At 38.7% G+C, this 23,540-nt stretch overlaps 2 protein-coding genes across 2 annotated transcripts in view; both read right to left on the bottom strand.

Moving 5' to 3' along the window:
- LOC124163847 (proline-, glutamic acid- and leucine-rich protein 1-like) overlaps nucleotides 1-11,073 on the bottom strand; it is a 429,998-nt gene extending 418,925 nt beyond the window's left edge. The window contains exon 1 of the mRNA XM_046540951.1: nucleotides 10,300-11,073. The gene's annotated coding sequence lies outside the window, so the exon portion shown is untranslated. The remainder of the gene's footprint in view (nucleotides 1-10,299) is intronic.
- Nucleotides 1-22,556, bottom strand: part of LOC124163848 (zinc finger MYM-type protein 1-like) — a 28,361-nt gene extending 5,805 nt beyond the window's left edge. The window contains exon 1 of the mRNA XM_046540952.1: nucleotides 22,397-22,556. Coding sequence (XP_046396908.1) covers nucleotides 22,397-22,556 — 160 coding nt within the window. The remainder of the gene's footprint in view (nucleotides 1-22,396) is intronic.
- Between the last annotated feature and the right edge of the window lie 984 nt (nucleotides 22,557-23,540).

The raw sequence follows: 23,540 nt of genomic DNA on the forward strand, positions 1-23,540 counted from the left end.
CGCCTCGAGTGGCGATTTTTGAAGCTGATTTTAATGCGCGCGGAGCGAAAACAACTCTAGCGGCGGACATGACAAACCTCTTGTTGTGCAGTTTACGGGATTGGCAGACTCGTGAACCGTTCGGACACGTTCGGTTACTCTCGGGAGAAGTCGGTTGTCGCTGCACTGTCTTTGCAGCTCCGAGACCATGTTATTCCGCCGCAAGCCCCCCTCCCTCCGCCAACCCCGCGCCTAAGTCAGGAGGTTCATTCTTCCTACTGAACTCAGCACAGCTGAGCACAGCAGTAGAGCTCACGCGCGGTAACTTCAGCCCTCTTTCAAAAATTTTGAAACGTATTTAATGAAATTTCCAAGATAAATCTTACAATTCCGTTTCCGTTTAGGTAAATGTCAAAGCAGCAATTTATTTTGGGGGTTCACTGAACCAGTGAACCTATAGCACGAGCCGCCACTGGGTTAGAGGCTAGGGGAGGGGAGAATCGGCAGTCTGGAGCCAACTGCGACGGGAAACCACATGAGTCCTCGTCTCATGCAAAAAAGTGCTTCGCCAGGCAATCCACGCGAAACGCATGATTGAATGGTTTATTGATTAAATGGGAAACCCAGAATACAAAAAAAACATAAGTACAGGTAACATTCTGCTGATAAGAAACTAATCGAAAGTCAAAAACCAGTAAAATTTCAATAGTCACGTTCCCAGGAGCGAAATGTAGAAACGAAATGGATCTAAACCAGGGTTGGCAAGTGAAACGAAACGTAAGTCCAAATCAATGAAATTTCAATAGTTTCGTTCCAGGGAGCGGAATGTGTAAACTAAACGAAATTGAATTTAACCCGGGGAGCTACAATCAGGGTCGAAACGAAATCGGAGTTTGAACTACTTCGGATCGAAACTAGACTAAAACTCAGGGACGAAACGAAACGCAGATAATTTTACGTACCGGAGGGACCACGCTTCTACCTTCTAACGGCTTAGTTTCGACCCACACAACGAGTACGAAGTATGGTTGATTGAAGTAGAGGTTCGGCCTATCGCAATTACATCAATGGGGCACTCATATTTCTACAACTAACAGAAGATCGGTGAACGCAAACTGGCCGTTCGATTTTTAAGCTCGATGTTTTAACCTCTCTACACGCATGTCAAACGTAATGGGTCGAAAACTATTCCCTCTTATCCCCCTCCACTCAACTTGTGGGATCGAAACTTACTACGAGCAGCGGAGTTTCGATTAATTTAGTTTCGTTCCCGGGAGTAAAGTTTCGTCCCGGGTCGAAACTAAACTCCTTGGTGAATTTAATTTCGTGCGGGGACGAAACTAAATCTAGACCACGTATTTTCGTTTCATTCCGTGTCGAAACGGAATATTCTCGTTTCGTTTTACTTGCCATCTCCGGTTGTGGATTGGGGTATAAGCTAATACCGTGCGCGGTATATGGAAATCGTTTTATTTTTTTCATTGATTGCTGTTGCATGGGTATGTATATCATCACCACACATGCTTTGTTTCCAGGGCTGCCTACTTATAAAAAATATTGTGGGGCCATACTGGGGGCGTTTCCCCGGGAAATTCGATAAACAGTGAGTTTTAAAGTTTTTTAAAGCAAGTTTTCCTGGATATCACACAATTACTTATACCACTTCATTGTGTGATATCCAGGAAAGCTTGTAATGGAATACCACAAAGTTAATGTAGAGTTAGTGGATTTTTTAAAGCATTTTAGAAGAGTCATATGATCAACATTAGAACCCTGAAAACTCGACTCTATAAAGCTCGACACTCCGGGAAAATCGACAAGCCTGATATCTTTTCTTCCCCCCAATAACAAATTTATGGAGGGGCTCGGGAACTCTCAGGCCCCATGGAGTCGGCGCCACTGTTTGTTTCTTTGCCTGCCATGAGACCATGAAATCCAAGTTCCAAGTCTACCACTTCTCTGGGTACTATCCTTCCTGAGCAACGCCGTGTAGCCTACTAGGCTACAATAAAGTAAAAATGGCGTACGTGATTCCACCTAAAACAGGACCATTTTTGCGAAAGTGAGGGACAACGAGATGGCTCGAGATGAACTTCCCTCCTTGCACAATAGATGGCGCGGAGGCTGGGAGAGCAGGGCGGCATCCCCTCAGCCCCTCCACCCCGAAAGGCGGAAACAGCTGATAAAGCCTCGTCACTGGGGAAAGTTTACGGAAATGCGATTCCAAGAACGCGTGGCCATTCGATCCACTGAAAATCTCCACGTGTAGAATTCAACACATATCGGCGTATCTACAGGACCAACATCCTTCGACGGGAGGTAGGTCGAGGCGCAGAGAAAATATTAACTAGAAAATGCGCATGCTGGCTGCGCAGTAAACAAAATTCCGACACCAACAATGAGACCCAAATACATATTCATTTTATCAACGTAGACGCCCATAACGCCCTAACCTAACACATCAACAATCTATGAAAACATGGAAAGAGTGAAAGAAATACTTACACACTGGTTGTGAAATTGCTGTGATTTAAAGACTATTTTGAAGGCGGCAACATTGGTGCAGGCGAATGAATAAATATATTTTTTTAAACTAAAAATCCTGTAATTTTCTGAACACACTTCGTAGATCTCTTACTTTTTCATAAATTAAAAATATGTATGTAAGACCAACGTATCGGAACTTTATTTTTTATTATTATCAAGGCTATTGTGGAAATATGATACCAATTCAGCGACATAAAAACGTAAAAGGTTGCAATTCTCTCTCACAATGAACTAAAAGGTTCCACAAAATAACTACTTTATTTCCTTTACTTTAAATAATTTTGCACTATTAATTATTGAGTGACATAAACAGAGTCCTTTACATTTTTTGCATAGCTCAATTTTTATCATGTTTTCATTATTATTATTTAAGCCCTGATAATGGGAAAATTAAGACCGGAAGCCCTGGCTTTAAATGCTTTTTATAATAAAAATTTGGAGACTTATGCTACAGTAATTTTCCTACAAATATCAAAAGAGGTCAAGAAGATTACACATTGATTTATCATTGGAAATTGAATCAGATCGCTAGTAAATAACTATAATCACAATTTGTTGAAATCCTGTTACTTTTCCTTCTTCTTGAGTCTTTATCATAATGCAAATAAACTATGTAATCTTTATTTTAATGGGAATAAATTATATAAAAATTTAATACTCACTTATTGTTAGTATTGCTTGGCCTTGTTAATGGGACAAGCGTGATTTGTTGCTGTTTACCACGAAGTTACTTTTTCCGTTTCTTGAACCGTCTCCTACTTTTCGAACTATTCGTGATGGAAAATCGACGGCCTTAACCCTATCGCAGATAAGTTGATGACGTCACGAGCGAAGTCCTATCCTATTGCATTGTCCTCGCGTGGGTCGTTGGTGTTTACACCCTTTTGAGAGATTCCATCCCACAGTGATAAGTTCTCACACAGCGAGTACATGAACCACAAAAACGCAATGACGTCACCAACTCATTATAATAATGCTTCAACTTTCGCTCATTCTCAATGTAAATTTGCAAGGGGATGACTGACTCTGAAGAACCGGATTCTGGACCTACATGAAACGTGCATTCAGGCATGAGATAGGAATCTCCTCCAGTCTTAAAAGAAGTCGAAGAGACTTTAGGGTAAGTAATTGAATATACAGACACTTTTCACGACGCAAAAACAACCAAACGGGCCACCAATTACGTCTGCTCCCAACCCGTGATTACGCTTGCCGAAGGGAAGTGCTAACGGGAGATAATACAGTAGCACTGACGTAAGCGATTCAGTTTCAGAAATCTCTTTCACTTGACAGGTCCACTTTCACTCCAAAACATTCACAAAATAAGTACCAAATACCTAATCACTACTGGGCTCTACAACTGCTACTACCTATTACAGTAGATTCCGTTTAATGGGTCCCCCGGTTACTTGGGGCAGCCGCTTAATTGGGGGAGATATTGAAGAACAGAACCCAATAGAGGAATATCCCAGAGCATTCTCCGCTTTATTGGGACAGCATGCCGCTTTATTGGGCCATGAGTCGGCGACATAGACTCTATTCCTACTCGCGACGAAATTAATTTTTTTGTTTTCAGAATACTATTTTTATATTTTCCTCCCATGATTTACTCCTATTCTTCTCAAGTGCTCCTATTCTTGCCCTATTTTGAAATCTCCTGTTGTTATGCTATACGTATGAGGATAGGACTTTTCTTTAATAGGGCTTAGGAAAAGACATTCATTCAGCATCGCCCGAGGCTGTGAAAAATACTTTCAACTAAATTTTTATAATTCTTAAAAATGATAATAAATTAACTCAACTCGCTGATTTATTAAACAAATTAATATTTTAATAAACTTAGGTTGCATTATAAACATTCTTTAGTCTTTTTTCTACCATTTCAAAGTTTTTTTATGCCCATATACGAGAGAGTTCACCTAATTGGGGCAAAGTGCGCAAGTACCGATACGTCCCAATTAACCGGAATCTACTGTATATCTTTTGGTCGAGTGGATAAAATATATATATTAAGTTTGGAGCGTGTCAGTCAAACAAACAATGGCAAGTCACAAAGTCAACCTGATTGCGGAACAAGCAAGTTGGAACTGCAATGCTCTATTTTAATATTAGAATATTTAACGACGACAAGCGAAAGATTTCAGTTTCGCCGCATCGTGAGGAAAGGATATTTCGGGACTTCTGCGTCGAAAAAGGTTGCTCTAGCCTCTATACTACCGAGTTAAAGATATATAAATTTGTTTTTTATTACAAAATGACGATTTTTCCCTTAAAATGTCCCGCTCATGGAAATTTTTCATCCACTCACCCTCATGCTGTGTTGGTACACCACGATACTCATGTCTGCCGAAGTGAGCGAGGTAGGAAAGCGGAACCGAGAGGTGGCGCGCGTCGCCTGTCTTTTGTCTCCATACGTCGCGTAATACGGCCGCGATTCGGCGTGGCGGAACCGGGCACACAGGTGGGCAGTGTAAACACGAGGAAATGTCAAGCGCGCAGCCTGTCACAATCGCGAAGGTTACATCGCGCGCATGGTGTCAGATTTGGACTGTGGAGTATACGGGGAGTCAAGGAGACCGACTTCAAAGAGGAGGCCCAATTCCACCCCATTAAATAGGCTGATTTCTGTCGCAACTTTCGGTCGCATTTTAATCGAGTTTCAAAAATGTCCACGGCGCGGTGAGGAGTGCAACCACGAATATCACAAAAGAGAATCCGCAAGTCGGCCGCTAAATGCGTTTTCATCCATTGCGCATTTAAATGGGTTTACAAAGTTCACCACACGCGTCGCTGACGGACAAATCGATCCGAGTTTCACGGGGAAATAAGGCATTAATTAGGGGTGTCAAGCGAACTTTATGTACATGATGAAGTGGTCTGTCAAATTTATTATTTTTCAATGTTATTCCTCGCGATTACAAGCATTTTACTGCAAAATAATGGAAAAAAATTGGACCGCATTGCACTCATCACCGCGCCGCGGAAATTTTTGAAAACCGATTTAAAATGCGACCGAAGTGGCAACAGAAATCAGCCTTTTGCGTGGTATGATTGGGTCTCCATTATGCAGTCCTATTCAGTGGCGCAGCGAGGGGGGGTTTTGGGGGATAAAATCCCCCCAGATCTCAGGGAATTTTTTTAAGTTTAATCCATTTCATCTAATTGGATTGACATTACGAATAGTGTAAGGATGAATAAAGTATCCCTCACAAAGCCGTAAAACTCACTGTTTTGAACCATATATCTTTAAAATTCCGCAATTTATTAATTTGAACCTACCGCTTATCCTAGTGGGTATACTATACCCCCACACACCCCGGTAGTAGTCGCACGTAAACCCCTCCCAGCCTTAATTCCTAGCTGCGCCCCTGGTCCCATTGACGCTCGTAATCCCATTTAAATGCGCGTCGGATGACAACATATTTAGAGGCCGACTTAATGATCATCTTTTCTAATAGAGGCTACGAATGCAATAAGTAATGCCACACATTTTTTTCTGAAACAGGGGTTCTTTATTCAGCATTCAAAATATCCTTGTTATTTCCCAGTATTTTAGCTAAAATAATAGTATTTTTTTAACGTAATCTCCATTCAATGTTATGGCTTGACGCCACCTTAAAGGGAGGGCACTGTTTACCTGAATGGTACCATTCCACTAGTCGATATCGTAGCCAACGTCGCACTGTATCAATAACTTCTTCATCATCGCAGTGGCGGCGATGATGAAACACGGGGTGCCTAACGACTCTCTGTACTTTGTCCACAGTCAAATCCAAGGGGACTGGATAGAAGCCAATAGGAAGGGCCAATTCTATCCTATTGAAGGTTGATTTCTGCTGCCACTTTGGTCGCATTTTAATCAGTTTTCAAAAATTTCCGCGGGGTGGTGATGAATGCAATGCGATCCACTTTTTTCCGACAGTTTGCGTTATTATCTTCATAATGGCGAGGAATGGCATTGAGCTTTTATGAAGTTCATGGATGACATTAATCATGTGAATAAATTTCCCTTAAAACCCCTAATTATACCTTATTTCCCGTGAAACTAAGATCAATTTGTCCGTCAGCGACGCGAGTGGCGACTTCAGTAAACCCATTTAAATTTACGGTGGTTGGAAAAAAATATTGAGGACTACTCGAGGATCCTGTTTTGTAATATTCGTGGTCAGATCACTGTAAACGTTGCAAGCGTCCGTGAATATATGAGATTCCTTAGTTTTACCTTAGTTTAGAGATACCTTAGGGACACGCATCCGTTACAGACACCTTTTTTAGAGATCCTTATGGCGCGGTCACTAGGTGGTAGCCAATGCAGCTATTTGAGACGAAGCGGGAATATTTGAAAATATTCCACAAGAAAAGTCACATTTTTTCAACCAAAATGGCCTTGAAAAAAATGTGTTGCATTAATTATTGAACTCACCTCGTGCATAGGGAGACCGTTTCATAATTTTTAAACGAAGCAAAAAAATAATTATTCAATAAAAAATAATTTATTCCTTTAATTACGACTCCGTTGTGAAATTATATTTACAGAAACTACAGAAAATTTAATACTAAAAATCAATGATTTGGCAAAGTCACATTGAAAAAAAATTGTACAGTCAAAAAATGTTTTTACAATGCGGTAGTTTAAGATCAAATGCAGGCTCCTTAATTTATTTAATATCATTATAAATATATTATGTACTTATTATCCTGCTTAGCAACTCTTGGTCTATCATCAGATGGGTTTTAAAATTTATCAGCAGGGTTATTACATATCTCTAGGAAAATTATTATTGACTTTTATATCTTCAATTGCATTTGAGTTGATTTTATTGTATTTTTTCATGGTTAATTAAATATAAATCCATTCTTCTTGAGGTTTTTTTTCCTTTCCTTTGTCTAAAATGTCTGGAAAAAAACTCTAAAAGTGAGTAGAATTACTCAATCCAATCGTTAATACTCAAATTCCACGTTTAATCAAGCTCTAATTGTTTCAGAAAAATAAATCCCCACACTTTCGTCCAGCCTAAATTATTTAATAAATGTCCTTAAAAATCCAGAGTACTAAATACACTGTCGAAAAGGCTGGATTCCCGAGAAAAACCGTTTTCGTGATACCTGAAAAGTACATCCAAAAACATGTTTGCGTTTCCGTAGCTCAGTAACTAAGGAGTCGCGACCGAACGTTTTTAAAGGACAAAAAAAATGTTTAAAATTGTCTCCCCTGCCATCTCCTGAAGTAGGTACCTACTGCAAATTCCACCTGAAACACCATGTACACAGGAAATAAGGGCCACGATAAACCCCAAAGCTGAAACTGAGGAAAAACATATCTGCTTTGGACCTATTATAATAAGTAATAAAAACGTAATTCCTAACAGACGCTTAGCATGAGGAAAATAACTAAAAGTGTACATAAAGTTTTGGTTTTAAGCACTGAATTCTATGGAAAATTGGTAATGAAACAAAATTAAAGTGCAGTTAAAAGCCTAGAAAATTGCAACATTTTCTTAACCTCCCAGGACCTCATCATTTTGTGAGGTTACCCCCATCTCTCCCCCCCCCCCCCACCAGTGGCGTAGCCATGAGTTTCTATGGGGGAGGGACCAAAACCAGGGGAGGGAAATTTTGGAAAACAGGATACTAAGTTAATTATTTTAAACTAATTTTAACACTTTTTATAATAATAAAAAACTTCATTTGTTAAAGAAATGTTTTGTAAAAATTCATGATTTTTCAATATCTTGTTTTCTTTAACGAAGGAAAATAATTGTGTTTTTATATTTCGGGGGGGTCCGGACCCCGAACCTCATCTGTCTACGCCATTAGCCCCACATAGACGCCCCTTTACCTCTAATCTGGATTCTCCACTGCCTGCAAGGATATGGTAAATTAATTACTAAGCGTTGGTTTTCTATGTGAATGAACTTGTATTGTTGTGGTCGCGGGTTGGATACAAACTTGTTGGAAACCCACATCCCCATGGATGTGGAAAGCACAAAAACAATAAGTGCCCATTTTTTTCGTTATTTTTAGTGTTTTATACAACCATGAGGTGTGCATGAGGAAGATTCTGTCTCATGCTACGTACTGGTGATTCGTCACTCACAATTTGGCACTTTTTCTTCCGGAACAAATAACTAGAGACCCCTCTAACTTAGAAGAGACTTGATGGATTTAACTTTGTCCAACCCTAAAAGCTTAGTTAAAAAAATCTGACGCCCCAAGATACGACGAGAAAAACTATTTTCTTGCCGAGATTCGAAACCGGACCTTCCGATTCCCGATCGAATTCGAATGATTCGCAGCGAATTTCTTCCTTCTCGCATTTACATCTTTGCATATCGTGCGCGTGACTGTGGGCAAGGTCACATGCTTATGAAGTACATCAAGGTCACTGATCAAACTGCCCGAGAAATTTTATGAAACGAAGGCAATTGTCATAATGATACGAGTAAAACCGGTCGGGCGTTGTCTCCGAGAGTACTTTTCCCCAGTATTTTTATCTTTATGCCATCACTACACTAATCGGAAGAGCAAAAGAAGTTAAACGTATGAATATCTAGTAGATATTACCAACAATTCGAATAGAAAATTACGATTTCATTGTTGTTTTTATTATAAGTGGTTGTCAAGGAAATATACTACTGTTGATTTCAAAGGAAAATAAGTGATTTTTTTAAAACTAATAATATCTAAGCTTTCTGGCAAATGGAAGGGTTAAATGAAAATCAATTGAAATAATTAAAGAAAAAACTCCATGCATCCATCAGATGGAAATATTCCAGCCCTCAATGTTGAATGGAGGTACTTTTTAAAAACGAAAAATCATGCCGCTACACCGATCGCAAAGCTCAGCATATGGGCAAACAAGGAGGAGCCTATGGGCAACCATTTAGTGAGCACATACTGGTGATTAGTCACCCCCTGCCAAACACCCTAAAGGTGGTTCGCACTGTATTCATCACCATCCACGAACTACCCTGCAAGCCGCCTCATTGGACGTGTTGAGGGGGTTGTTCGGAATACAAAAAATAATGCTACGCGCTGGAGTTATTCTAACTCAAAAGTCCAACGATTTACACAGTATTTAAATAATTCATTGTTCGAGGAAAAATAAACCCGAAGTCCTACACCTATCGGTTCGGCATGATATCCCTCTCGTTTGAGGGCTTGTGTAGGACCTAAAAACATAATAAGATAATAAGATGACATTCTTCCTGTCGTTCAGAAATACTGCTGTTCTCAAATTGCTCAAAAAACCGAAGCTTAGCACATGGTTTCCTAAGGCATGGGCTTACCAAGCGGGAGAGAGGTGGAGGCAGCTACCGCCTCCCACCCCCTTAGAAGAAAAAATCGCTGAGGTCTTTCAGGAAAATCAGAACTGCATTGAAACGAAAGTTTCCAACAAGTTTTCTTTATATCCACGAAAAATGATATTATTATGATACATGTAACTAAAATAAAATTATTTTTAAGCAAATAATTTTATAAACAAATCAAGCGCTTTTATAATTTTCTTTAAATTTTGGTTTCATTCAGCAATTTCCATGCAAAAATGTTAGGACTTGAACGAACATGACTTACCCCCCCCTTCCCTATTTTTGAACCTGGGTACGCCCGTGTCCCACTGTCTAACCATCATTCTGTCTCTAGCCTAAACATGTGTACATAGATACTATTTTTTCGCGGCAGAAGGTTTCGCCCCGGAGTTTCGGTTGAATGAAACATACCAACGCGCATTAATTGTGGAGTGGAGATGCATTTAACGGCAGCAGTACTCACCAGAGAAGATGTAGAGTAGCCCGCTACGAGATGGTCGTGAGAGTCCGAAGCCGCTGCCGGTCGCGGCTTTAGCAGCGGCGAAGCCCCGGCGAACGAAGGAGGGCGATGTCGGTGAACTTTCTCGCCGTTATCCACAGAGGAACACAATAAAAAACACACCACGAGGGGGCTTCACAGGGGCATGTGGGATACAGTCAGGTATTCTAAAGAAACACAAGGAACCGCAAGGAATCTATAAAAAAATAAAATACCTGCCGTAGCGCAGACGGTTGTTTTAATAGAATAAAAAACAACACCACGCGCCCGTTGTCACCTCTTCAACACAACAAAAACAACAACCTTACGGCATGGGTCACGTTGGAACACATGCGAGTCGCCGGGGAAACGATCAGGAGATTATTGAAAAGTTGCGACGGGAGGGGGAGGAGTGGGCGTTGGTAACCTGGGCGACGACAACAAAGGGGAAACAAAACACGCACGATCGGTGCGTAGTAGTAGTGGGAAAATTTGAGCGCGATGGTTTGAGTGAGAGATATATAGACACACGATGGCACAACACTTGTAGTACGAACTCAAAACGGTAATTTCAATATTTTTTTTATTTTAATCGCAGAGAGCACAACACCACGCAAGACCGCTGGGCGGAAGCATTGCACACCGAGAGGCACCAGCTACGAGCCGCCTTGTTCTCCAACTTGCCGACCTGTGATCGTGGAAGCGGGGAGACTGTTCGTAGTGGAGAGGAGGTTAACCTCCCCTCCGCAGTCTGCTGTTTTCTTTTTCCCCTCCACTCCCTTCAACGTCTCTCCCCTACTCAGTCGCTCTCCGTATCCCTCTTTCCAGAACCGTGTCTCGTTCATGAGTGAATCGTTCATTTTTGAACGGCTCGCAAGCATGAACCGAATGACTGAATGTGATCATAGCAGTGGCGTCAAGGGAGTGACCATGATCAGGGGCGGATCCAAGATTTTTTTCTGGGGGGAGCAAAAGGGTTTTACAGGTCTTCTCATATTTCAGATTAAAAACAAAATACAATTACTGTAGAAAATATTCTTTATTTTGATATGAAAGTTATTAATTTTAAATAAAATAATTGAGGCTCCGTAATGCATAAAATAAAACGAACGTAATGATAACCGTATTAAAAATGTCTGTTTTTAAGCGTCTGGGGGGGCACGTGCCCCTCCCCCTAAATCCGCCTTTGTCCATGATCAAAACCAGGGGGGTGGGAAAGCGATGGTCGTTCAAGTCAAAACATTTTTGCATGGAAAGGGTGAATGAAATCAACATTTCAAGAAAATTATAACAGCGCTTTATTTGTAAATAAAATTATTTGCTTGAAAAAATAGTTTTATTTTAGTTACATATCTTATGGTAATATCATTTTTCGTGAGTTTAAAGTAATTTTTTGTAAAATTTTGTTCCAATACAGTACAGATTTTCCTTGAAGACTTATGCGATTTTTGCTTCTGGGTGGAGGGGGGGGGGTGGCAGCTGCTCCTTCCTGCCTTTTGCTGGGTACGCCCATGAGAGGCGTAACTAGAAATATGCTTTGGGGAGAGGTTAGATGGGGTGGCGACTCCCCTCACAGCCAACAGGGTCCGGAAAAACTTTTGCCAGGAAGTACAGTTTACATCATTTTGGCACTAAAAATTTTATTTCAAGCAGATGCAGTTATTGAATTTCAAAACTAGACAATAGTTTTAAATAACTTTTTTATTTCTCTGAAGCTTTGGGGGAGATTTATCCTCTTATCCCCCACCATAGTTACGCCATTGTCATAGTATAAATATATACACACTCTATGATGTGATCCTTCATCGACATAATCTTTAGGAATATGATGCGCAGCTTTCGATGAAAATGTTGCTCGTTATATTAGTTTGCATTGCTGCCACCGCTTCGCTACGTTCCAATTCAAATTATTTGGCAATTTTCATTTCCATTCGCGTTTCTCTTTTAGTCGGCAGAGTTCAAAACTATTGGAAGAGTTCATTTGGTTCGTTTCTCAGAGAAATTATGATTCATTACCGTCAGTGTTGGTGAAAGTATGGAGAAAAACTAACTAGGCTCAATTACGGTTACTTCGTAAAAAATTCATTAATTACATGAAAAAATTTCGGATTTCAAAAAGGAATCAGTAAAATTACTGTTACAATTACTTATTGTAAGACTGCCCTCTATAAAGACCACCTGGGAAATGTCGAATAAATGTGGAATATATGAGTCATAGAAAGTTTTTTAAGTTGCAATTTCACCTGCGATAAATGCAATTTTAACTGCTGTGACAACACTAGGGGTGTCATATTTCGTACCCACCAGAAGTACCTACTCTACAATATAAGGATGGCTGAACCAAAACTAGCAAGTTATGGTACTCAAAGAAACGAAGTTAAGTGTAGGCCGAGGTAAATCAGTGAAGTCAGTAAAGTAATCGTCTATTAGATGGGCGCACCCAGCAAGGGGCAAGCGGGGGCAGCTGCCCCCCTCCCAAGAAGCAAAAATCGCAAAAGTCTTTAAGCAAAATCAGTACTGAATCTAAACGAAATTATTCAAGAAATTTTCTTTAAACTCACGAAAAATTATATATATTGATATAAGATATACAACTAAACTAAAACTAAAATAGATCATGGCTTGCTCCCCCCCATAGACCATGACTTGCCCACCCCTAGTTATGATCCTAGCTACGCCTTTGGTTTATTATGGGCACATACTAAGAAAGTAACGATTACTCGTTCACCGTAAGGAGTAAACTAAAAGTAAAAATTATATTTTGTAAAATGTAAGCGTTACAAGTACGAATTACTACAAAAGTAATCGATACAATTAATCTGTTCACCGTAAGGGGGACCTTTGGAGAAAGTATTGAGAAAAAGTAACTAGTACTATTGCAAGTAAAAGTAACTAGGCTCAATTACATTTCCTTCGTAAAAGAAAGCATTAATTACAAGAAAAATTTCTGATTTCTAACAAGAAACAAAAAAATTTACAGTTACAATTACTCATTCTAAAATTGCCCACAATAAAACCCTTACTTACCAACACTGATTACCATGAGGCGAATGGCTTGAATCAGTTTAATCGTTTTATATGGATGTTAATGTGTGTTTACCCTGACGCCGGACCTGTAACAGGGGCAGTTTTCGGAAATTGCGGTGTACTTTTATGCGCGCGATAACAGAATGTGCTTAATTCAAGCAATAAATTTTCATTTTGGTTCCAATTTAAGATCAGTATACTAAATAAATTTAATTTCATGTCGAATTACTCCATGTGATACAATTACAAACTCTAAATGGAATTTAAACTTGAAGCGTTGACTATTTTCCCGAAAAACTCCGCGGCTTCAAAAAAATCACTATGGAAGCACTAGTTAATGCCATAAGTGCTATTTATTTCACGTTCCCTAGGAAGAAACTGACAAAATGTCCCGAGCAGCTGATGGAATTATAAACCCGGGACAAATTTCTCTGAACAGTTGTAACCCTTTACGTACCAACCGATTTTAAAGGAATTATGCTAAAATTGCCGAGGTATATATACTGATTTGGCAGTAGTTTAGGAAAAAATAATGTCGCAAATACGTGGGAAGGTAAATATTAAAAAACTCATGGAAAACTTTAATATATTTGGTTTCGAATTGCTTATATATCATTTGATTATTTTTCTACAAGAAATAAGATCAGTGATAATTTAAACAAAATTTTTATGCTAAAATAAATGGACATGCAGGAGGGGAGGGGTAAAGCTCCTGACACTTTTCGCGAGAGAGCGCAATAGTATTGATGAAAAAATATCGCTATAAATCGAGTTTTCGATCAATCGAGTTTTAATCGAAATACAAAAAATCTCGGTTTTTCGAAAAAAATCGAAATTTGAGTGAAAATATCGATTAATCGATGAAATTGAATGCTCTGTTTTGAAAAAATACAGTTCGCACAATAAGTTATTCTTGTCAACTCAAGTTACACATTAGGGTAGCGGAAAAAAAATCCCGGAAAATTTACTCGGAATAAATGATGAAACTTTCAGTGAAAATTTCTAAATGCACAAAAATTAACGTTCTGGGATCACCGCTTGTAACCGTTCGACTGCATCAAAAGTTTAAATAAAGATCAACTTATTTAGATACGCTCTTGATGGTCGAGGGCACACCTTTATAATTTTACGGGTCAAATTCTTTCTCGTCGTCTCGGACGACGTAACAGTTGGGTCGCGAAGCTTCTGACATCAAACGAAATCGTCAAGATCGAAATAGGAAAATTGAGTTAATTCGAAATTCGAAGATTATGGTTCGATCAACTTTATCGATCTTTGATAATTAAAAATCGACTTTCGATCAGGCATTATGCTAACATTGGCGAGGTATATACGTAGAGTTAGTGTTAGTTAAGGAAAAAAATTATGTCGCAAATACGAATGGAGATAAATATTCAAAAACTCCAGGAAAACTTTAATATATGTGGTTTTGAATTATTTATATATTTTTTTACGATTTTTTTTCACAAAATATAAGTCCATTTGATTATGTCGATAAAAATCGATTCTTCGATCAATGAGTGTAAATGGGACTTCAGAGGTTGGATAAAGCGGTATCATTGATAAGCTACATGTTCCGGCTCTGCTAAGCGTCATTAAATGGAAAAACCAGGCCAAAATGAGGCTGGGTAGCATTAACATAACTGAAACGCATTGATAATGAGAAGAATAAACGTAGGTAAGAGTATTTAATTGAAGAGAAATAATTCCAAAAATCGTGGCAGGTGAAGTATAGTGGGGGACATCCTGGGATAATGAAAAATATTTGGCACTTCCTCCAACAATTTATTGAGTAATTTACAAGGCTTTTCAATCGTTAGGAAATTACGAAGGTAGCCTTTTAAGTGCCGGGAATACAACGTCCCTTATCACCAAGCAACTATAAATAGGGTGGTTTCCTATTATTCTTTTATTGCCTAAATCGAAAGATTATTACTCCTGGAGTATGCATTTCACGTATTTAGATTTTTAAATGACGATATCTATTTTTCGCGATTAAATGAAAAGTGAAAAATTTCCAGCGCGCGAAAACGCGACGGCTAAGAATGAATGGTGAGAAAGGCCCGTGTGATGTCATTCTGGTTCCCTCTGTCGCCGTGTGAGGTGACCTTGGGGCGAAAATCTGTGCGCCGCTCCGATGCAGGCTGCTATCAGGTAGCAGAGTACCCTGCTAGCAGGTAGCACTTGGCTTAAGGGGGCGCCCTAGCATTTGAATTTCCTAATTTAACGGCTCACGAAGGCCTCTAGCCGCAGCGCCGGGACATGGAGACCGAAGCCGAAGCGCCTCGAGGGAGAGAAAGGGGGGCTATAAAAATTATCCTAGTAATAATAATAATTGTTATAAATGTCGGAGCAGTCATAAATCCGAAGATAGGTATGACGAGCTGTATTGCCTGATTCACAGAACTGTGAATCGGACAATACAGCTCGTCAAACGACTTGGAAGTTATGTCAGAACGTGCATAGATGAATTCTTTTTTCGGATCCGGATTCGGATCGGATCCTTGATTTTCGGAGCCGTATCTTTCGGATCGGATATTTTCTGATCCAAATGCATTTTCAAATTCCTGCTATTAAGCGAAGTAATTATTCAAGTTTATTCTGTGTACGTACAATCGAAAGAATGCTTTTTAGATTTTCATAGACATTATAATATTTTTATAAATTGAAGATCATTTTTATAGGCTTTCAAGTTGTTTTTTTAAACATCTTTGAATGCTAAGGACCTAAATTGTTACGCTTGGGTTTGAAAATGAAAATAGGAAAAATCTTCGAATAAACCACTGACCATTGGCGTAGGACAAGAATCGCATGCGACGGCACATTCGAAGAGATGATCGGAACTCTTTCCACTCTTAAGGCCGTTTTACACGGTACACGGAATTGCACAGGTTAGAGCTGCATTAATTCCTAAAATGGCGTGGAATTGCGCGAATGCATGAACGAAATTAGAACAGGGGCTATTTTGCCGTCTCGCGTCCACGCGTTCTCGCATGTGTTCTAGCAATTCACCGCTTAACACGACGCAATTTTGATTGCGCCTTCACACGTTTGTCAGATTGCGCAATTCCGTGTACCGTGTAAAACGGCCTTTATGGGGCGTTACTTTCGCTGAAGCTATTATTTAAAATATCGGATCCAGATCCGATGTCTTCCGCGACTTTGAATCCGATGTATCCGATGATGGGCAATATCCGCGGATATTTGGATCCGAGGTATCCGATCCGACCATCCCTACTAACGAGAGCTAAACTTATATGAAAGGGTTTCCCATTCCCATCCACAAGCGTACTCGTATGCGGCCTGAAGCTGGCCACAAACACCACAAGCGTACCGGTAGGCAGTGTGCATAGTGGCATCTATCAGTTGATCCTGCTGCTATCTCACGAGTTTTTTGCAAGTTTTTTGGTCAGATAGTTTACCTGATATAAACTGCCATATGGTGGCTATTTAGAAAACTTTTGCCATTATAAATCGCTTTATAATAACTTTATCGCTTTATCGCTTTAAAATAATATTTATACTTCAACCAAATATAAAGGCCTGTTTACACGGTACATTAACACATACGGGTTAATGTCTAAATGTATGAACGCGAGAATGAACGCCAAAATGCACCGCCACCCAACTTGTGCGAATGCATGCACAGAAAATAGAACCTGTTCTAATTTGGTTCATGCATTTTAAAAGATTTACATTTCCTTCAAGCACTTCTCTCTTCAATTCACTCTAAGGCCTATTCCATTTCATTCTATCTAAAATTCTATTCTATCATTCATTTATTCTATCTATTTAAAGAAAATCCTATTCCCTTCCTTCCTCTCCCACGTTTACCCAACATTCTACCCAGTGACGTAACCTTTAAAAAATTAGCAGTCCCCGAACGCACTTTCCTTAATTTTTTTTAGAATTGAAATATTATCCTGTTTTTTATTACTAGTTATTGTTTACATTTTATTACAAAATGTATTATTTAGGTTACGAATGCAGCTTTTAGAAATTTTGAGGCTACAAAATTGATGAAAGTGTTATTCGACTATTTTGTCTTTTTGTAGACGATGATGGCAAGCAAGACGCACAATGTCGACATTCACATCCCCTAACTTCTCCCTCCCTTCTCTCAACTCAACTTCTCCATCCCACAACTTCTCTCCTCAATAAACCTTTTATGGAACAGCGGCCAGAATATGGACTTTATTGCCAACAGGAATTAAGAAACTTGCCATCAACACGAGTATTTAAGACGAAAGTGTAAAAATTATTTCTTAATAATTCATGGCAATTCCCTGTAAATCTATACATGCTGGTATATGATAGCTTACTAATGTGATGAGGAAAGGGATATCGATGGCTAAGTTCTAACAACACGTATCTCAAAGTTTGGCCGGTTTGACACAGGTATCTTAAACAAAGTGTAATAGCATTAAAAAATAAAATTCAAGAGCAAAAAACAACTGTCTGTTGGCAAATGAATGCTTCTTTTTCAGTTTTATGAGTTTTTTGGTTTTTAATTTTAGTATATAATTAGAAAAAAAAAATCTTTTTTTTTTTGCTCTCCTGAAAAGTTGCTATTTTTGAGATACGTGTTGTTAGAACTTAGCCATCGACATGTATTCTTGTGTTTTTATACAGTTCTTGTATTTATTCTTCTGGTATTACGTTTTACTGTTACCCTTTAAATTTTGTTTGAATAAATAATAATAACTTTTCATATGTGTGGACTTCTTTAATAGGTAAATAAGGTATCCACATTCGAGATACAAATGTGAATATATATTTATACACTACTTCATTCATTAACACGACGCCTTAAGCGCAAATATACAAATAAATTCACAGGTAGGGAAAGAAGGGTGTAGTATGTGGGCGATTCCATGAAAATATCAACTTTTTCTGCTGGAAATATTTTATCTTGATAAATCAACAGCTAAATGATTGAATTTTATGAAATCAGTATTTGAAACATTATTCCGAGCCTTATGAAAAGATTTCAAATTATACTTTGATTCACAGACCTTTGAAGATGTTTGAAATCATTACGCTTAGGAGGTTGACCTGGAAGTAATTCCGTCACAAGTTAACTTTGTGCATATTTAGAAGGTATTTCGATAATTAATTTTGTTTCTGTACATACATGCACCACCTTCATAAATGTTTTTTTGATCATGTACCGTTAGAAGTTTTGCAATTGTTATATCTTTAACGTCCATCTCTTGCAAAGTCCTTGAACACATCGTAGTCAGCTCGGTAATGAAACACCTAGACGCGCAAAACTTATTAATGGGAACTCAACATGGATTCAGGAAAAGCAGATCGTGCGAAACTCAGTTAGCGCTTTTCGCCCACGATATTTTAGTCTCTGGGGAAGACAACATTCCAGTAGACGCGATTTTTCTTGATTTCAAAAAGGCATTTGATAAAGTATCCCACGGAAAGTTAATGATAAAACTGAAATCTTATGGTCTAGACGAAGATGTCATTTCCTGGATTAGAGAATTTTTAAGCGACCGCGTCCAAAGAGTAGTATTAGACGGTGCAGTCTCCAATGAGGTTAGAGTCACTTCTGGCGTTCCTCAGGGTAGTGTCATTGGCCCACTCCTATTCCTTCTTTATATAAACGACATTGGCGAAGTAGTGCAGAGTAAGTTACGATTATTTGCAGACGACGCTGTAGTTTACAGAGAAATCCGTTCCAGCAAAGATATAGATGAACAAACGAATGACCTTGCTGCTATCCAAGCTTGGTGCGATGCTTGGCAGTTAGAATTAAATTTGGAAAAATGCGTCGTAATGAATTTCTGGAAGAAGAATAACTCCTTACAGCGTAACTATATCATTCGGGGCACCCAGTTAAAGGCAGTTGAATCCGTGAAATATCTAGGGGTTAGACTCAATAATGATCTATCGTGGAATAAACATATTCGAGAAATAACCGGTCAAGCTAATCGTAAAATGGGTTTTGTTAAAAGAATATTAGGAAAGTGCGACGACAAAGTGAGAGAAATTAGCTACTTTTCCCTCGTTAGACCACATTTGGAATACGCTGCCAGTGTTTGGGACCCTCATGAAAAAGGCTTAATAACAGAGTTAGAACGCGTGCAAAGAAGAGCTGCCAGGTATGTGAAAGGTCGTTACGATAGTCTTGTTAGTGTAACTGACCTCTTAGATAAACTCGGATGGGAATCTCTGTCTGACCGTAGATTGAAAAATAGACTAAACCTTTTAGATAAATTCAAGAGCAGTGTCTTTTCTGACGAAGTTAACCATATCTTGCGGACGCCAACGTACTACGGAAGATCAGATCATATAAATAAAATAAGAGAGATAGATTGCAGAACAGACAGATTCCGAATGTCATTCTTTCCTCGATCAATAAGAGATTATAACGGCAGCAATAGACCTCGTAAATAGATTGCATGACTTGTAGTGTAGCCTACTAACCTATGTAAAACTGAAAGCATGTTTCTGAATTTCTATTCTATATTCTATTTCTAACAGCATATTGTAGTATAGTTTGTTATTATACGGGACGTTTTTTGGACGGTGTGGTGTGCATGTGGGAGTCCAAATGCATGCTGCATGCTGGTGATTGATCACCCCCTGCCAACCACCCTAGAGGTGGCTCGCAGGGTATTATGTAGATGTAGATGTATTTTAAAATTTTATCGAAATATCTTAATGTATAGTTTTCTCTAAAGGTGATTCCGTCACTAATGGAATTGCCCATGTAGTAGAAAAAGGACGAGGACAACGATGCTGTGGTACATAGAAAAAGCCAGAAATCAGAGGGTAAAAATGCGGCTTGACTGGGATTTTATATTACATGTTCCCATCCCTTTTTTTCCTCACCTGTAAATGTATTTGAATATATATTTATAAAGGCATATATATATATTTTCCTTTTTTTATTTTCACTTATTGAATTTTATTGCCAAATATTTTTATAACTTTATTTATTAATTTTCCAGTGCTGTAATGTTGGACACAAAAGCCCGGAATAACAAACAAACTGAATTGAATTTAAGAGAGGTGTCCAAGATTTGCTCAGATGAAAGCCAGTATCATGAGTGAAATTGTTCTGGCACATAAGACCGTATAATTAAGGAAGCTCTCGAAACCTGCCCTCATCCAAACAGAAATCATTCGTGATACTGGCTTTAATCTGAGCCTTTTTGGGCAATTATTAGACACATATTGTTAGACAAGTCTTGGACACCCATAGTTAACATTGAATATATTTGGAAAAAAAAAACAGAAAATAATTCAAAGACAAAAACACAAATTTCAGTCAATCAAAAACTAAACTGAATGGTTAAGGCCGACCAACGCAACGGTCCATTTCAATTCATTGTTAAATCTAGCACGGTGAGATAACCACGCCTTGAAAATAGAAAAATAACCGTTTTCCGAAACCTAGGCGGAAATTAAGCCAATAATCTGATGCAGGGCACGAGAATTCCTACACATTGCTCGTCAGGAATAAAATTAAATCCAAATGCGGATTTAGGGGGGGGGGGGAAAGGAGCACGTGGTCACCCTTAAAAAATATGGAAAATTTTTAATACGGACCCGTTATCGTTGCGTTGTATTACGGGGCATCCTTGTGCCCTCCCAGAAAAAGTTCCTGGATCCGACCTTGATTAAATCTTTTAAAGAATATTCTTGGGCTACTCCAACATCCTTCCGAGATAATCCCCAGCATATTCCCAGGATATTCCTCTGCTAGCATGCAATTTAAATTTCAAATCGGAAGCGCACATTTATTCAGCCAAAAAGTTCATTTCGATCGGTACTTTTAAATTTGTTTAGCACGATTCTTGGAAGTAATCCCTCCCTCTTCAATTTATTTCCTGAATACAGTGCTCCTGAGAAGGTGAGGTGGTCGGAGAGGAGGGGAACGACGAAGTACCCGTGGTGGGTGGATGATGTAGCTTCTAGATGAGATTCGAAGGAGACAGGAGGTGCAGGAGGAGCCAGTACGGAGCGGGGAGGGTATGTCGAAAATAGTGTTATAGGGTAGAATCAGTGACATCATGGTGGCGTAACGCTGTTTCAGCACTGGTTAACAAAAGACTTAATTTCAACAGATTCAGGCTTCAATTGGTGGAAGTTAGACATATTTAGATAAGTAAGATCGTGGCGCTTTTCCATATTTTTTTACTGCGTACGACGCGTTTCGACTATCGTCTTGCTTGCCATCATCGTGTACAAAAAGACAAAATAGTCGAATAACACTTTCATCAATTTTTTAGCCTCAAAATTTCTATTAAAAAACATTCGTAACCAAAATAAAACATTTTGCAATGAAATGTAAATAATAACTAGTAATAAAAAAAAACAGAATAATAATTCAATTCTAAAAAAACTTAAGGAAAGCGCGTTCGGGGACTGCTAATTTTGCCATGACGTCACTGGGTAGAATGTTGGGTAAACGTGGGAGAGAAGGAAGAGAATAGGATTTTTTTAAGATGGAATGAAATGGAATAGGGCTTAGAGGGAATTGAAGAGATAAGTGCTTGAAGGATGGCGAGGCTTCCAGAATGCTCCAGGACCTCACGGAAATCTACCTTAATCGGTAGAATACATTTAAAATAATAGTCCTCCTATCCTCGATACATTTTTTCTGTGCATTCAATTCAAATGGAATGGTAGATAATGTAATGATTAGAGATACGTGAAAATCGCACTTTCATTTTTATTTTATCGCACTTTCAACAACAGTTTATCGCATTTTGTAACGTCCATTTTTTTATTTTCATAATGAGGTAGATGACGATAAATGTAAATTCCTAATGTAAATAATGGATGTTTTAACATTAAACTTTCAAAATATGTACATCGTTCCCCTAAATAGTGCTAAAATTATAAAAATCTGATGATGGCTAGACTCCCATTTGGCATCATGAAGGTCATGACCAACTATACTCGTCATTCCATCGGATTCGTTTCATTTTGAACGATTAGAAAGAACGATTCATCATCATGACCCAAATCACGCGACTCGAATCAACGAAATGAATCGAAATGCCCCCTTCTGCCTCTTTCACGCACACACAAACACGGCCGCCACCACTACTACTACGCACGCACGCCTGCCGAGACGGTAGCTGCGCAGCGGCTTCTGCGCAGGGCGCGACCAGGACGGCTGGCTGCCCGCCGAACGCGACGACTTCGTCGTTGTGCTCGGCGAGGGAAGCGGCCGGCTCTCGCGACATCTCTTGAGGAGTCGGCGACCTATAAAGAGAATGTCTCCACGGTTGAGGCGACCAACACCTGTGGACACACGCGGATTTAGAGGGGAGGGCACGAGTCCTCCTCCCCATAGACGCTCGAGTTAAATTAAATCACATTCAATTTATTACTCTAAAATATCTCAAATTTACAGCTTCGGCAACAAAAAAATAGAGGAGCCTTGGGTAGCCTCAATCGTTAACACCCGTGTGTAAGCTACCATCCTTAAATTTAAATACAATGATAGCCCAATAAAATGTAGGTTTCTTATTACAATATAAATAAATCATTAAATATGTCATGTGAAAAAACACATCATTTGAAGTAAATGCAAGGGCATAAATAGAAAGTATAAGAGCATAAAAGAAAAACACAGAAGCATAACCTATTACGCCAAAAAATAAAAATGTTCATCATAAAAATTTAAGAGCAATATCTTCACATTATATCTATATTTACACACACATAAAAAAGAACATTAATATCATGATGGGATAACAACCAACATTTAGCCTTTTTACAAAAAGTATTTATACTCTTTATCTGTTTAATTGAACTGGGTAAATAACAAAAAATTTTAGGTCCTAAGTAAAGAGATGACATTTTAAATAAGGAAACATTAGGTTTAGGGATTAAAAAATTATAATTTCTACGTAACTTATAGCCATGCTATTTTCCTGAAATTGCTGGGAAACTACCACTTCGCAAAATATAGCCTTCAAGTTTTATAAACAAGCATATAATATAGAAGATTTTTAATACGGTTATCTTAAACTTTGTTTTGTTTTGCGTATTGCGTAGCCCCAATAATTTAAGCCTTGAGCCCAAGTCAAGAAGGCATAGTTCGAAAACTGAAGTTTTTATTGGCATGTGTAACTTATCAATATTTTCATATCAATAATTTTCATATGGAAATGAAGAAAATATTTCGTACAGTAATTGTTGTACTTTGTTTTTAATATCAAATA

The sequence above is a fragment of the Ischnura elegans genome, chromosome 8, assembly GCF_921293095.1.
Source record: "Ischnura elegans chromosome 8, ioIscEleg1.1, whole genome shotgun sequence".
Lineage (NCBI taxonomy): Eukaryota > Metazoa > Arthropoda > Insecta > Odonata > Coenagrionidae > Ischnura > Ischnura elegans.